At 40.8% G+C, this 14,412-nt stretch overlaps 2 protein-coding genes across 5 annotated transcripts in view; one reads left to right on the plus strand and one right to left on the minus strand.

The window, feature by feature from the left end:
• The first annotated feature begins 862 nt into the window (after positions 1-862).
• Positions 863-6,438, plus strand: SLC25A6 (solute carrier family 25 member 6). Its single transcript, XM_074213666.1, has 4 exons — positions 863-1,095; positions 2,693-3,179; positions 3,399-3,539; positions 4,076-6,438. The coding sequence occupies exons 1-4, from the start codon at positions 985-987 to the stop codon at positions 4,231-4,233; spliced, it is 897 nt and encodes a 298-aa protein (XP_074069767.1). The 5' UTR covers positions 863-984; the 3' UTR covers positions 4,234-6,438.
• Positions 6,439-12,358: 5,920 nt separating this feature from the next.
• LOC141506684 (interleukin-3 receptor subunit alpha-like) overlaps positions 12,359-14,412 on the minus strand; it is a 47,202-nt gene continuing 45,148 nt past the window's right edge. Inside the window, exons 9-10 of one of the 4 annotated variants that reach the window (XM_074213670.1) lie at positions 13,480-13,561; positions 12,359-12,854 (exon numbers count right to left, since the gene is read on the minus strand). In XM_074213670.1, coding sequence (XP_074069771.1) covers positions 12,750-12,854; positions 13,480-13,561 — 187 coding nt within the window. In that variant the 3' untranslated portion in view covers positions 12,359-12,749. The remainder of the gene's footprint in view (positions 12,855-13,479; positions 13,562-14,412) is intronic. The other 3 variants (XM_074213669.1, XM_074213667.1, XM_074213668.1) reach the window with 3 other exon arrangements.

Consider the following 14,412-nt stretch of genomic DNA (forward strand, 5'->3'; position numbering starts at 1 on the left):
TCTAGATCATGATACAGTGAGTAAGAATTAGAATTTGAACCTAGGTTCTAAATTCAGGGTTATCTCGACATATAGCATTATTCTCGTCTTACCCAACCACCCTAACAAGTCTTGAGGCCTAGTTGGGGCAATTGATTTGCCCAAGGTCACAGATACAGGATCCTTTACACTATGGGCAAAGTTCCCTTTCACCTATGAAATTCCAAGTCATCTTGCACCCCTCCTCTCCCGGGCAGTGGTGTGGAACTTCAGATTTTCAGTTATTTGCTATGTATTGATTGGTTTTATTTTTCCTTTACAAATTTACATATATATTATATATATATAATATATATAATGTGGAAAAGGGCTAGAGGAGAAAATTGTGCTTTGAGATAAGAAGAAAACAACACAATTTTATTGAAAGAAAGAAGAAATTCCAAGTGCTGTGGTGCTAGGCTGGTGGGACACGTAGGAGGCTGCGCGGCCGGGCCTGTCAGGCAGCCGGGGTGGGTGGCACCAGTGCCACCCGACGCCCCCGCGACCAGGTCCTTCCGGGAAGCGGCTGAGCCGCTTCCCAGCGGGGGATAAGGCCGGCTCTCGCAAGCTTCCGGCGGGGCAGCGGTCCGCACTAGGCCCCGCCCCCAGGCCCCTGGCCCGGCCGGCCGGGTGGGCCGCCAGGGCAGGCCGAGGCCCAGGAGCCGGGCCGCGGGGCTTTTGTTCTCCCAGAGACACACGCGAGGGGCAGGGCGGGAGCCGAGAGCGGGGGCCCCGCCCCCGCCGGCCCCTGCTCCCCGCCCCCCGGTCCGGAGCGGCCAATGGGAGCGTCCGGAGGAGGCCGCAAGGGGCGGGGCGCAAAGGCTTTAGCGCCTGCGCGCGGGACGCCCTGTCCTTTCGCTCCGAGCTGTAGCGAGTGGCTGTGCGGGCGGCACCGACTTCTCCGGCTTTCGGCCCTCTCTCGCCGGCTTTCTCCTCCTAACTCCAGCTCCTTCTCCCGCCGCAACCATGACGGAACAGGCCATCTCCTTCGCCAAGGACTTCTTGGCCGGCGGCATCGCCGCCGCCATCTCCAAGACCGCGGTGGCCCCCATCGAGAGAGTCAAGTTGCTGTTGCAGGTGCGGGCCGGGCCGGGCCCGGTGCTCACGGCGGGAGTGGGGGGGGGCGGCGGAGGGAAGAGTAGGCCCGAGCATCCGGGGCCTTGGGCGAGCGGGGGCGCGCGCCCACCTTCCCGCCCCCTCCCCTTGCCCTGTGGGGCGGGGGAGGGGAGACGACGCCCCGCGAGGCGCCGCCGCGCGGTTCCCCGATGTGGCTACCGGCTGTGCGGGGATGCGCGCGCGCCCCCGCGCGTCCTCCCGCCCGTCCTTGACCGAGGAGGTCGCGGAGGAGGGACGGGAAGGTGACGGGGAGGAAGTGGCCCCCGGTTGGGCGCCGGGAAGCGGGGCGGCCGGCCTCGCTGACACGTGGGTCTTCTGCCCTCCCTCCGAGGCCTCGGGCCCTCGGGGATTGGCGCGAAGCTCCCGGAAGTGTGCGTGAGCCCGTCGGGGAGGGGAGGTCTTTGTCCCGCGGCGCCCCGCCCCGGCCTCCGCACCCCCGCTGCCCTTTTAAGGGAGAGGAAGTGTCGGGCACGGCGGGAGGCTGACGTCATGGGTCACGTGGGGCCGGCTCGGCTGCCGCAGTAGCCGAGCCGGCGCGCGGAGGCTGAATGCGGCAGGGGAGGGGAGGGGGAGCCCCTCCGGTTGTCATGGTCACCCCGGCGAGGACTCCTTGGTTGGCCTTTGCTTCGCGTCGGGCTGCGGACCCTGGCGCCCGCGCCGCCTTAGCCTTGACGTTTTTTGAATGGATTCTGCAGAGCAACCCTAAAGAGCCTGGGCATTCCGCCGTAGTAGGATTTTGAAAGCTCGCAGAGGCCACTTGCCACAATCACCCACGTTTAAAATGAGGGATTTCATTCCCGACGGGTCCGATATGCCTTGCACCGCCTGCTTTAAGTGACAGCTGAGCAGAGAAGGGGCTTTCTTTATCCTTGGAACCTACAGTCAGGAAACTTAGGCCTAGAGACATTGAAATGACTTGTTTGTCCCAAGGTCACAGCTGGCTGTCAGAGCCATTACTCTTTCATAACCTCGTAAGGTTAGGCAGGGCTGGAACGAAGCAATTAAATTTAATGTTTATTAAGTACATATTTGCAAAGCACATATGTGGTGTGGCCTTACTCTAGGCCTTAATTTTGAGCTGTTTGAAGAGCCAGGAACAAGTAGCTGCAGGCCCCACTTAGCCAAGGTCATACAGGTAGTTAATGTTAGCAGTAGAACCCAGGACTGACTTTGTCCTTATCAAGATATTCATAGGTTCAGTTCCTTTAGTTGTAAAATACAGACCTTGTGTGAGATGACCTCTAAGGCTCCTTTCCACAGCTCAGAGATAATCTGACATTACTTATTCAGTGCCTAGAGGAAGGCTTAAGTTGTAGAAGCTTAACCAAAAAGTCCTATATATCTTATACTAAGTATTAACTAAAATACATTTTACTAATACAAGTAAAAATCATAAACAAACATGAGATTTTTTATTCCTCAGATTGACACCCTCACACAAGATCCTAAGATTAATTGTTGTATTAGGCTTGCTTCTCCAAAAGCATATTTTAATAATTATTTGGGGAGGGGGGGCTTTTTCCTAACAACGTGGTTTTTTGTTTTTTTTTTTTTTTAGGTGCAGCATGCAAGTAAACAAATTGCTGCAGATAAGCAGTACAAAGGCATTATGGACTGTATAGTCCGAATTCCAAAGGAACAAGGGGTGCTTTCTTTCTGGCGGGGCAACTTAGCAAATGTCATCAGATATTTCCCCACCCAGGCCCTTAACTTTGCCTTTAAGGATAAGTATAAGCAGGTGTTTTTGGGAGGAGTGGACAAGCACACACAATTTTGGAGGTATTTTGCTGGCAATCTTGCCTCTGGTGGTGCAGCTGGAGCCACTTCTCTCTGCTTTGTCTATCCCTTGGATTTTGCAAGAACCCGCTTGGCAGCTGATGTTGGGAAGTCTGGCACTGAAAGAGAATTCAAAGGCCTGGGAGACTGCCTTGTAAAAATCACCAAGTCTGATGGAATTCGTGGCTTGTATCAAGGTTTTAATGTCTCAGTTCAGGGTATCATTATTTATAGAGCAGCTTACTTTGGAATCTATGATACAGCAAAAGGTAAGAGTTCTTTTAAAATGTTTCTGTTTCCTTAGGAGTAATAAATTAGTAAATGTTTTTCTTTTCTATTATGGATCAAATAAGTAGAATATATATTCCTTCCAGTCTTAAAGGGTACAGGGGGAAAATTTCATTTTGTTAAGATTAACTTGACCTTTAAGGATAGGGTTGGGTTTTTTGGTAGGTTTGAATTTAAAAGAAATGGGGATAATTTTGCAGGTATGCTCCCAGATCCGAAGAACACTCACATTGTGGTAAGCTGGATGATTGCACAGACGGTGACTGCTGTAGCAGGTGTGGTCTCCTATCCTTTTGATACCGTAAGGCGGCGAATGATGATGCAGTCTGGACGCAAAGGAGGTGAATTTATCCCTCTTAATAGTCACTATACCCTTATCTTTTTGGCATGAATGAGGGACAAATGTAATATTTATAATTGAATAGCTTTACGTTTAACTATACCTATTATGTTTTGGTTCAAAAAATGATTAAGTACATTTACCAGGTGTAGAAATGTTGCTTTTCTAAAATTTAGTACATATTCCCTCATATCTTTGTATAACCTTTGTTCTTGACAATTTAGTCCCAGATCGTCAAGGCTCTAGTTGGCAGCTACCTTATGTCCTTTCTACCTTCATTTTTGTTTGGGGGAGGGAAGTGGGCACATCAACTCTATGTATTTGGTTTTGATATATTCAGAATTTGATAAGTAGACAGGTACATGCTGCTTGTATCTTTCTTTGTAACAACATTGATTTTACTCTTTATTTGTAAGGAAGATCTATTGCTTTTTACTGGTCTAGGTAAATGTTAAAAATATTCTGCAAGGCAATAAAATAGTTGTATGTGTATCATCAAATTGTAAATTCTGACTGGAATTTTTTTTCCCTTGTCAGCTGATATCATGTACACTGGTACAATTGACTGCTGGAGGAAAATCGCTAAAGATGAAGGTGGCAAAGCTTTCTTCAAGGGTGCTTGGTCCAATGTTCTGAGAGGCATGGGTGGAGCTTTCGTGCTTGTCCTGTATGATGAATTGAAGAAAGTAATCTAAGAACATCCTAACTAAAAATGGAACCAGTAAATATAGATCATGTAGAATACTTAACCATATTTAGCATTTTTGGACCATTGACCTTCAAGAAATTCCTGTTGTCTTTTTATTCAGGCCAGATCATATTTGTAGAAGAGCCAAGAACAGCTCTTAGAAAAAGGGACTCATTTATTGTGATCCATTATTCACACAGTGGAACTGATGATTCTGCATATTGATTCTATTGGTTTTTGGGAAAATAACAGTTACTGTGGGTCCAAGAAAGCAGATCAACTTAGACCATCTAGTTTAAATGCTCTTTTGTAGGACCATAAATTTGTGTTTAAGTATTTATTTAAAAAAATCATGTCTCCCATTTGTACTTAAGCACTATATATATACTATTTTGCACAGCTGACTATTTGGCAGTTATGATGATCTGTGTTGGGCATTCTGCTGTAAAACAATAAATACACAGAAGACTCTAAGACTCCTGACATAATAACTGAGTTATCTGACATGATTTGGTTGTAGGAAGGGGGAGACTTGGGGGTTGTGAACACAACTGGATTTTATACATGGTAGTAATACAAAATATGTACTAATTCAGTAGACACAATAAGATTTATTGAAAATAGGTTGGACAATACTTGAATTACAGGTTCTTTTATTCTACAACTTCAGAAATACAATTCAACCAGCAGCTTTAATAGCTTCAGACAATACCAATGGTCAGGAAGTTGTCCTTTGTCTGGTTACATAGAAAAAATAAACAATGGAATCAACTTGGCCCCAAATTCAGTGCATTTGACATTCTACATAAAAATCTAGAAATCTGAGTATTAAGATGGTGGAAGCTGATAGGATATAAAGCAGTAATGATAAGCATACTGGTACATATTGTGCTACAGTTAATTGCTGGGAGGAAGGAGACTCACCATATACTACTGAGGTGAAAAGTAGAAAGGAGATTTAAGTACTTTTGAAATATGTAAACCAAAGTTTATTTTTAAAATCCCTAAAAGTTGAGGTAAAAGTCAAATTGGAAGGTTGAGTGGTGTCTGAAGTCTGCTTTGGAAATTGATTTGGGACACTATACTTCCAGGATTGAAGGGAATGAGGATGGAATTCATGTGAAATAGTTTGAATGGTAATATGAAAAGGGGTGGAGTTCTGATGAAATTTGAGACTACCATATAAAAAGTTGGTTACCCCATTAGCTTTATAAGAATTGTTCAATGACTCTCAGTTGGTGTTGGTATCAAAAAGCAATTTCTTTACCTTAGGAGTAAGGGGTCTGTTTCATTTAACATTATTAGGACAAAAGACATTAACTTATTTGGGGCATAGAAAGGAAGGAGTAGGGATCTCAAATGACAGTTCTGAGAACATTAGTGAAAAGAATCTTAAGGAATGCACTTGAGATGGAGGTCTTCAGATGCTAATAGTGAAGAGGTAACAGCCATTACTTTGAGCAAGAAAGTGCTTTGGCAAATAAGAGCATGCACTTGAGGAATAAGGCTGTTTTTACTAATCCAGATGATAGCATGAGGACTTGAAAATTTAGTGAAGTAGACTACATTACAGAATCAGACAAGGTTAACTGTCGAGAACAACGGTGATACACAAGTAGGGTACGGAGAAACTAGATAATGTTGACATTTGGAACTGCTAAATGGATACAAGGGCTAAAAGTTAAGCCTAAGGACCTACATCATTGATAGAATATGATCCTGCAAAGTAGACTTGTAAGGCATTTATGAGACTCTTTATCCCAGAGGGGCAGGCATCTAAGTAGGTAAGTGCTTGGCTCTGGAGTTAAAATTTAATCTCAGGCATTTTATATATAAGTGTTTGACTTTAGGAAAGTCATTTAACCCCAAAGCGTGCAAAAATTCAGCGCATTCTAGAAACCCAGGAAGAGTAGTATCCAAAGTGGCATCTTATACAGGGTTATGCTGCAAATGTCAGGATAGAAGGGTACTGAAAAGGTCATTTGATCGTATTTAAAAAATAACCTTGGAAGGAGTTTTACTTGTAAGCTATATGTTTGCAAGGGTCAAGAATTAAAGGAGGGGAGGAAGGCCTTTTTTCTACGATTTCTATGAAAGGGAAGAAAACCTATTAGTTTGAGACCACTGACCATTAAATGGTGATTTATAATTACCCAATTTGAGTGTGACTGCTGTAGATAGGTGCTTACAACATTGTAGGTACAGGCTAGAATTTGGGTTGTTAGATGTAGAATTTGAACATAGGTTTTCCTTACTAGCATTCTACTGTGCCAATCCTACTGAACAATTTTCTGAAAAAATAAGACTTGGAAGCTTTGTATGAAAGCAACGACTAATTTTTGTCCTTCAATTATATTTTACTACTATGGAAAAGCAAGACATAGGATACAATATTCTGTGGAAATTGACTCACACAGAAGAAAATGGAAGGGTACATGTATGTCATACATATTTATATACATATAAAATAAAGGATGTCATTGAAGAATTTTACATTGAGAAAACAGATTAATATGTGATAAGAGCGAGAGCTAATTAAGAGGTAGAAAACAGGCAACTTCCTACCCATTGGGGACAAGTCATGCAAGATGGCAGAAATGTATAGGTTACAGCCTAGATCATTGTAAGGAATTATGGAATTGTTGAGGGCACATTTATTTCTGACAGGGACATACACTGATTGCTGGTCAGAGAATATGCATAATCAAGAATTTTTGCATGATTTTAAATAGTATCCACAACATTTGGACCTGTGTAGTTCCACCAACAGTGAAGATGGTCTTCCTTAACTATTCTGGTTTGTTTTTGCCAATTTGTGTCATGACAAAACCTTATGGTTTTAAATTTCAGCCCTCAATAGTAATGATTTGGAGCATGTTTTCTTAAGGTCATAGTTTTCAATTCTTTTTAAATATTCATATCCTTTGACAACTTCAATTGTATTATGTGTGTATGTATGTAAAATTCCTAAATATCTTGGGTATCAGATTTTTTTTCTGCTCACAGTTGATAGGTTAGCCACTGATGTGTAATTTAACCAACTTGGAGAGTTTGCCTTGGAAACTGAGAAAAGAAGGAACTTGACCATACAGGCCAATGTGTAAGAAAAATGAAAAGCTGGATGAGAATCCAAGTCTAAATGTCATTCACTACTTTATTAATATTACCATTAAATTATTTTAAAAATTAGGGTTTTGCTTCAGGAAGAAGCTTAAGTTTATTGAAAAAGACAGTTCTCAAAGGCAATCCAAGCGCATTTCTTTTCAATGTGAGTATAGTACAATATATGCAGAACCTTTACAAGAACTGCCTTCAAATGAACCAGTTCTAACATCTTAAGAAATTAAGTGAGGTAATGTGAAAAGTCTTTTATGAACCTTTCAGTGCTATGAATATGTTCGCTATTAATCTGAAAAAAGAATCTTGGCATCCATGGAAATTCCTCTTTGATTTGGCTTGTGTTGATGACATCATTCAAGACAGTGGCTATCACCTTTGTACTGTACATGTTAATATTTCATTTGATGGGGATGTCATCAAGAGATGATCTCAATAGGAATAAATGTAAAACCCTGTAATTGTTTTAAGAAAAATACTTGGAAAATGTGCCTTAATAGTATTCCATGTGAAAAAAGACTTAAATTCTTGGGATTTTAGTTGGTACTTGAAGCCAGGGATGACTCAGGAAGGAAAGCATTCCAGGTACGGGACAGCCAGTAAAAAATGCCTAGAATTGAGTGAAAATACAGCAAAAGAGGCCAGTGTGAGTAGTTTGCAGAGCTCATGGATGGGCAAGTACGATGTAAGATGACTGGAAAAGTAATCACCTGTCTTTCTGAAAGAAGACCCCAACATCAGAGAAGTAAAGCCATGACAAATAAGTGAATTGGATTTCAGTGAGGGGGTGCTGAGCTAAGTTACCAGCCTTACTTTTCTCCACAATCACCTGGGTCCAGTAGCCAGATGTAAATTAGGATGACTGGAGATGGTCCTGGATGGCAGGCAGTCAGGGTCACACAGGGAGAAATGATTGAATTCAAACTCCAATCCTGACTTTAGGCCAGTGCACTTTGTCACTAAGCTGTCTGGGAAAATGAATAATGAAGTGGGAATATAGGAGACACGAAGGGCTTGGAACTGCTTGTCTTCTGTAATGTGTGAACTCTGCAGACCTGTGAAATCTCTTCTGTACAATCTACATATTCCCCCCATCTTGATCCCTTGGAGAACCAGTTCAATTGTATACAGCCCTTGTGCCAAGGCTTAGCGTGACATCACTCCATTCACAGTCTGCTCTCATGTGCTACTCGCGTGCCCCTTGAGGGTGGATGTGGCAGGGCTCAAGGCCTGACCGATCTACAGAAACGTGAAGGATGAGCAGGAGATTCCTGGTGGCGCCCTGGGATATGGCAAGGCGAAAGGGGTGGTGGTGGTGGTGCAAGGACATGGCCCTCCATGTGGTTGCTCTAGGCCCAGGACGAGGCCGACCTCTACTGGGCGGTCCCGGGCTGAGTCGCCCAAATGGACCCTCACAGAGGCAGAGGAGGCTGCGGAGTGCGGCTGTAGCCGGGTGCTTGTCAAGTGCTGCTTGACCAGGCTGGGTGGCCCAGGGCTGCTACCCGCTTCCCACGCCACCCCCGGGCATAGAGATCACCACCAACCCTTGGGGGCCTTTTTTTTTTTTTTTAGAAGAAAATAGGGGCGGCTAGGTGGTGCAGTGGATAAAGCACCGGCCCTGGAGTCAGGAGTACCTGGGTTCAAATCCGGTCTCAGACACTTTACCTAGCTGTGTGGCCTTGGGCAAGCCACTTAACCCCATTTGCCTTGCAAAAAAAAAAAATCCTAAAAAAAAAACTTTGGGATGATGGGAGCAATTTGCCTCCCTCCCCCAATCTCTGCTGCTACCTGGCCAGGGGACAGGATGGGGGCGGGTGACTAATTACTAAGCATGAATTTAAAAAAGTTAAGGAAGTTAACTGCAAAACAAAAGGTTTGCATAATCAATGACAGAAGTGTTAATCCGTTGCTGGTTATAAATCAGGTAAGATGTTGCTTGACTCAGTGGCTACTATGTGGTGTACTTTTAAAATTTCAAATTAAAACATAGCTGGAAGGTTGGAATATGAAAAAGGAACATTAAATTGGATAACAGGAATTATTTTATTGCATTCTTTACAAAGTGACTTTATGACTTCAAAAAAGCGCTGGTAGTCTAAAAATTTTGTCCTAATCCTGTAAAATATTTGCTGGTATGAGTGAATAAATTTAATTATCCAAAATAACAAGAGTCAAAGAATTTTGGCAGTGACTTTTTCCCATCAAGTTTTAACATTTTTCTTCAGAAGTAATTTTCAATTATTTTGAGGAAGATCCTTACAGTTCGATTTAAAATGATTCAGATTAATATAGCAATATAGTACTGTTCTATTTGTCTAGATTGCAATCAGAATGAAGTGGGAGAAAATCATGAAACCGGGGTAACTGAAAGTCCACTATAAATTCATATAAAGTAATCTCATCAGGACCTTCACTGAGGCAAAACACTAACTTTCTAATCAAATTCACAACACTTTACCAGACTTTTATCCTTCCTCAAACCAATGATGACTATCTCCTCCAAGCTTCCAAATGACAGCCTCACTTCATCTTTTTTTGGAAAGATTTTATTTTAGGTTTTACAAATTTACCCCTATTCTTGCTCCTCCCCCCAACAGAAGGCCGTCTGTTAGTTTTTACATTGTTCCCATGGTATGCATTGATCTAAGTTGAATATGAGAGAGAAAGCATGTCCTTAAGGATGAAAAATAAAGTAGAGCCAAATGACATAAGATAATGGTTTTTTTTCCTACATTGAGAGTAATAGTCTTTGTTCAAACTCCACAATTCTTTCTCTAGATCACCCTGCTGTTGCTGTTAGGGTATACAATGTTTTTCTGGTTCTGCTCATCTTGCTCAGCATCAGTTCATGCAAATCCTTCTAAGCTTCCCTGAATTCCCATCCCTCCTGGTTTCTTTTTATTTTTGGTTAATATGACTTTATTTATACATTACTAAAATATTCTTGTTTAAGAGTAAACATAATACTCCCTCCCACACACACAAATGAGAACCTAATGAGAAAGTAAAAGAAAGAAAAAATGTGTTTTAGTCTGTGTTCTGAAACCTTCAGCTTTGTCAGGAGAGAATCACATTCTTCATCATAAGTCCACCACAAAAGTTACTTTCATATTTTTCCGCAGTTGCTGTTGCTGATTGTAATTCCCTCCATCCATCCCTCCCCACTACCATCTATTATATTTTCTCTGTCCCTCCTAAAATGTGCTGTAGGGTAAATGTAAAATGTAGCTGAGTGGTGCACTGGACAGAGTGCTAGCCCTGAGGTCAAGAGACCCAGTAATCACCTGGCTTCGTGGTCCCAGACAGGCCACCCAATCCCAGCACCTTGCAAAAAGTAAAAAAGAAAATGGCTTATATCTGACTATTCTCTCCTATGATCTACCCTCTCCTCTATCACCCACATCCCCCCTCCCCCCTGTCCCCCTTCTCTCCTTTTTACTCTAGATGTCCATCCCTTATTGAATGTGTATTGAATGTGTATGCTGTTTTACTCTGAGCCATTTCTGATGTCATCTCATCTTTTACTGAAAAATTGAGACCATTCTCAAAGAGTATCTACTCATCTGACATCACTCAGATGTCTTCATCTACTCTCTTTGTCTCATGGAGAGGTGTTCCTCTTGTCAAGACCCCTCTGCAGTACTCATTCCATCCTGATTTCTCAGGTAGATTGCCTCCTCTATTACCCCCACTCACTTATCTTCAATCTCTCCCTGTCTATTATCTTCCATTCTACTACAAAGACACATCTCAATCCTCAATCCTTCCTTTATGGGAGTTTGAAAAAAGGTACTATGAGTTTAACAATAAATTGATTAGAGTTAGAAAGTTCTTTCCCCCGCTATGAGGGTATGCTGTGACCCTCTCAGACATCTATAGTTCTATATTTTTCCTTCCTTTTGTAGGAAAACTTGAGAAGGCCACTTAAAATTGTTTCTCCATATCCTCTCACTTTGTTTTTAACTGAAACTAACCACTTCATCATTCAACTGAAAGTCTTGAAATGATCTTGTGAATGATCTCTTAATTGCTAGTTCCAATGTCTTCTCACTCATTTATCTTGATCTCTCCAGCCTTTGACACCAAAAATCACCCTTGTTGAAACACTCTCCTTTTTCTTCTGCTTGTTTGATTGCTCCTCAGTCTCCTTTGTTGAGATCTATGAAAGACTATAAATATAGAGAAAAGAGTGTGTATGTATGTGTGTGTGGGGGGGACATCATTGAACTGCACTCTTAAACAAAGAGGAGTTCTACATATAGTTTGGGGTAGAAATAAGCAAGAGATAAATTGTGTGGGGAGGGGTGGGGGCGGGGGTGTGGGTGTGAAGAGAGAGGCTAATACTGAGTAGGAAAGAGACAAGTGTCCTTGATCCTGAAGGGGAAATTAAAAGTGGGAGGGAGGAAAAAAGGGACAGACCTAAAATTTGAGGGGAAGGCAGTAATTGTATAATGATAGAACAAATTAAATATTATTGTGTTGTAAAAAGTGAAAAAAAAATTATATAAAATCATGATTAATATGAATCGGTAAGTAAAGTAAGTAAAATCAGGAGGGTTTGTTCTGATCAATGAATAGGATCAATACAAACTTGAAAAAAGGTGTAGAACTCAAGCAAAAGAGAGATAAATTTTTGGAAAAAGCCATTCTATGGATTTGTTTTGCTTAACTGCTTATTTATTACAAGATTTTTTTATTTTCCTTTCAGGGTATAATGGGGAAGAGGTAGAGAGGGAAGGAACAATGGTAACTGGAAAAAAGAAAACAACTGAAGCAGTTTTAAAATGCACAAAAGCACCAAAAAATAAATTAAAATGCACAGAGGATTACAGAAGGAAGCACAAACAGCGCAATTTTGAAAGTAACTTTTTTTAAAGCAAGCAATATGAAATTAAGACACATTTTTTTATACAATCCTCTTTGTGTTCTGCTGGCTTCATGGAGATGATTTCATATATATATATATATGTCCAGCTTAAAACAAGAAAAATAATTATTTTTAGCTAAAAAGATATGTCACTAGATACTGGTACTGAGGTTTCTAAAAATCTAATTCCAGGGGGGCAGATATGTCTAAAGGTATACTGGAGTGAGAATGGGCTCAGGAGCACCAATTATTAAAAATTTCTACTTATGTATTCACAATTTAGAAATGAGCAAACTACCAGTTAGGGCTTGATTTAGTATTTTATTGGTTGTCTAGAATTAATAAAGTCATGAAGAAAATGTTAATGCAGATTTTTCTTGAAAGTATATCTTGAGTACATTATTTTCCCCCCAAAAAGCCAGCTGTTAAAACATTTGCCAGTACATTCCTCCTTCTGTATTATTATAACATTCTTTGGAAGAAAAGAAAACACAGAAGGAAAAAAGATTAGAAAAGAAATTTCTAAGAATATTATCCAATTAAATATCTTGTTTAGTTTGATGGACAGTTTGATTTTTTTGTATGACCCTTATCTCTTCAATTTCACATTGTTCAGGAAGTATTTTATCTCCTTCCCAGACCTCCTAAGGAAAGCAAAAGACATAAAAAAGATATTTGATTAGATTCTTTTGTGTATTAATCAACTGAATAAATTTACTTATCTATTAAATTCATATTTTGTTTTTCTATAAAAGTATAAGACAAATATGGGAAATATATATAAAATCAGAACATAGGAAGATAGAAGCAGTTATTAAGCTAATTGGGATATCTAAAGTTATCTTACAGAAGAAGAAACTGAGGCGCACAATGAAGTTTAGTGATTTAGCCAAGATCACATACCTACTACAATAATTTTGCCTAGGAGAAAATAAGCTAATGGGAAAATATGTAAATAATGAGAGAGATGATTTAAAAGAGGGGGAAAAAACCCACTTATTAAAAACAATGGTGAAGGCCTTGGACAGAGAACAGGAGATCTCTTCAAAGGCAAATTATCACTAAGCAGGTCTTCAACACATCTGTTCTCTACTATGTCCTGGAATCTGGAATCTTGAGTTTGGGAAATAGGGGGAACTTAGATACACAGACACACACATAGACATTCATACACACACACACACACACACACACACACACACACACAAACAAGCACTTCACATCTTTTATTAAAACTAGTATGGTAAAGATTTTAGCAATATAACTTACCTGGACATTTTTCTGAAAAATGTCACTAACTTGATCCTTAATATGGGGGATAGGAGGAAATATTTTTTGAATCACATGATACCTTGGGGAAAAAAAAGAGTAAATGTAAAATTGTGAATAACAATACAAAATGAGCTCAAAATATGCATCAAAAGAAGGAACAGGCCTTTAGAGAAAGGTTTGCACTGAACTTGGGCCAATATGTTTGAGCCACATTTTTTTCAATTACATTCAAAGATAGTTAAACCTGAACCTTCTGAAAAATGTACTATTTCCTTGCCTCAATCATTTCTCAGGTCACAGCTATTTTTATCACTTGTAGCAAAGCAGAATTCTGCTCATCCTCCCAGTAATTAATATGTTCATTTTAAACCCTATTATGCATCAATTACATATTTATTAATCACCTACTGGGGCCAGGCACTGTTTTAGGCTCTGGAGATGCAAGGACAAAGAATGAAACAATCCTTCAAAGAATTTTTTTTTTTAGGTTTTTGCAAGGCAATAGGGTTAAGTGGCTTGCCCAAGGCCACACAGCTAGGTAATTATTAAGTATCTGAGGGCAGATTTGAACTCAGGTACTCCTGACTCCAGGGCAGGTGTTCTATTCACAGCACCACCTAGCCACCTCCCCCCTCTCAATGAACTTCTAATGTGGGGAGAGTAGGAGGAGAAATACACTATATATCCTCAAGGATTAAACCATCATTAAGACTTTGGGAACACATTGTTTAAATATATATACAAACTAAATTGAGATAAAAAATAATTTTATATATAAGGTCGTTATGAAGTACAGTACCACATAGAAGATAACAAACCTCAGTAAAGATTTGATTTTCCTCTTGAAGCAAGAAAATATATGAAATGGAGAGTAGGACTATAAATAGGGTTTATAGGAATAACCAGTACAAAAACACAGAGAAGAGATAG

This window comes from Macrotis lagotis, chromosome 1 (genome assembly GCF_037893015.1).
Source record: "Macrotis lagotis isolate mMagLag1 chromosome 1, bilby.v1.9.chrom.fasta, whole genome shotgun sequence".
Taxonomy (NCBI): domain Eukaryota; kingdom Metazoa; phylum Chordata; class Mammalia; order Peramelemorphia; family Peramelidae; genus Macrotis; species Macrotis lagotis.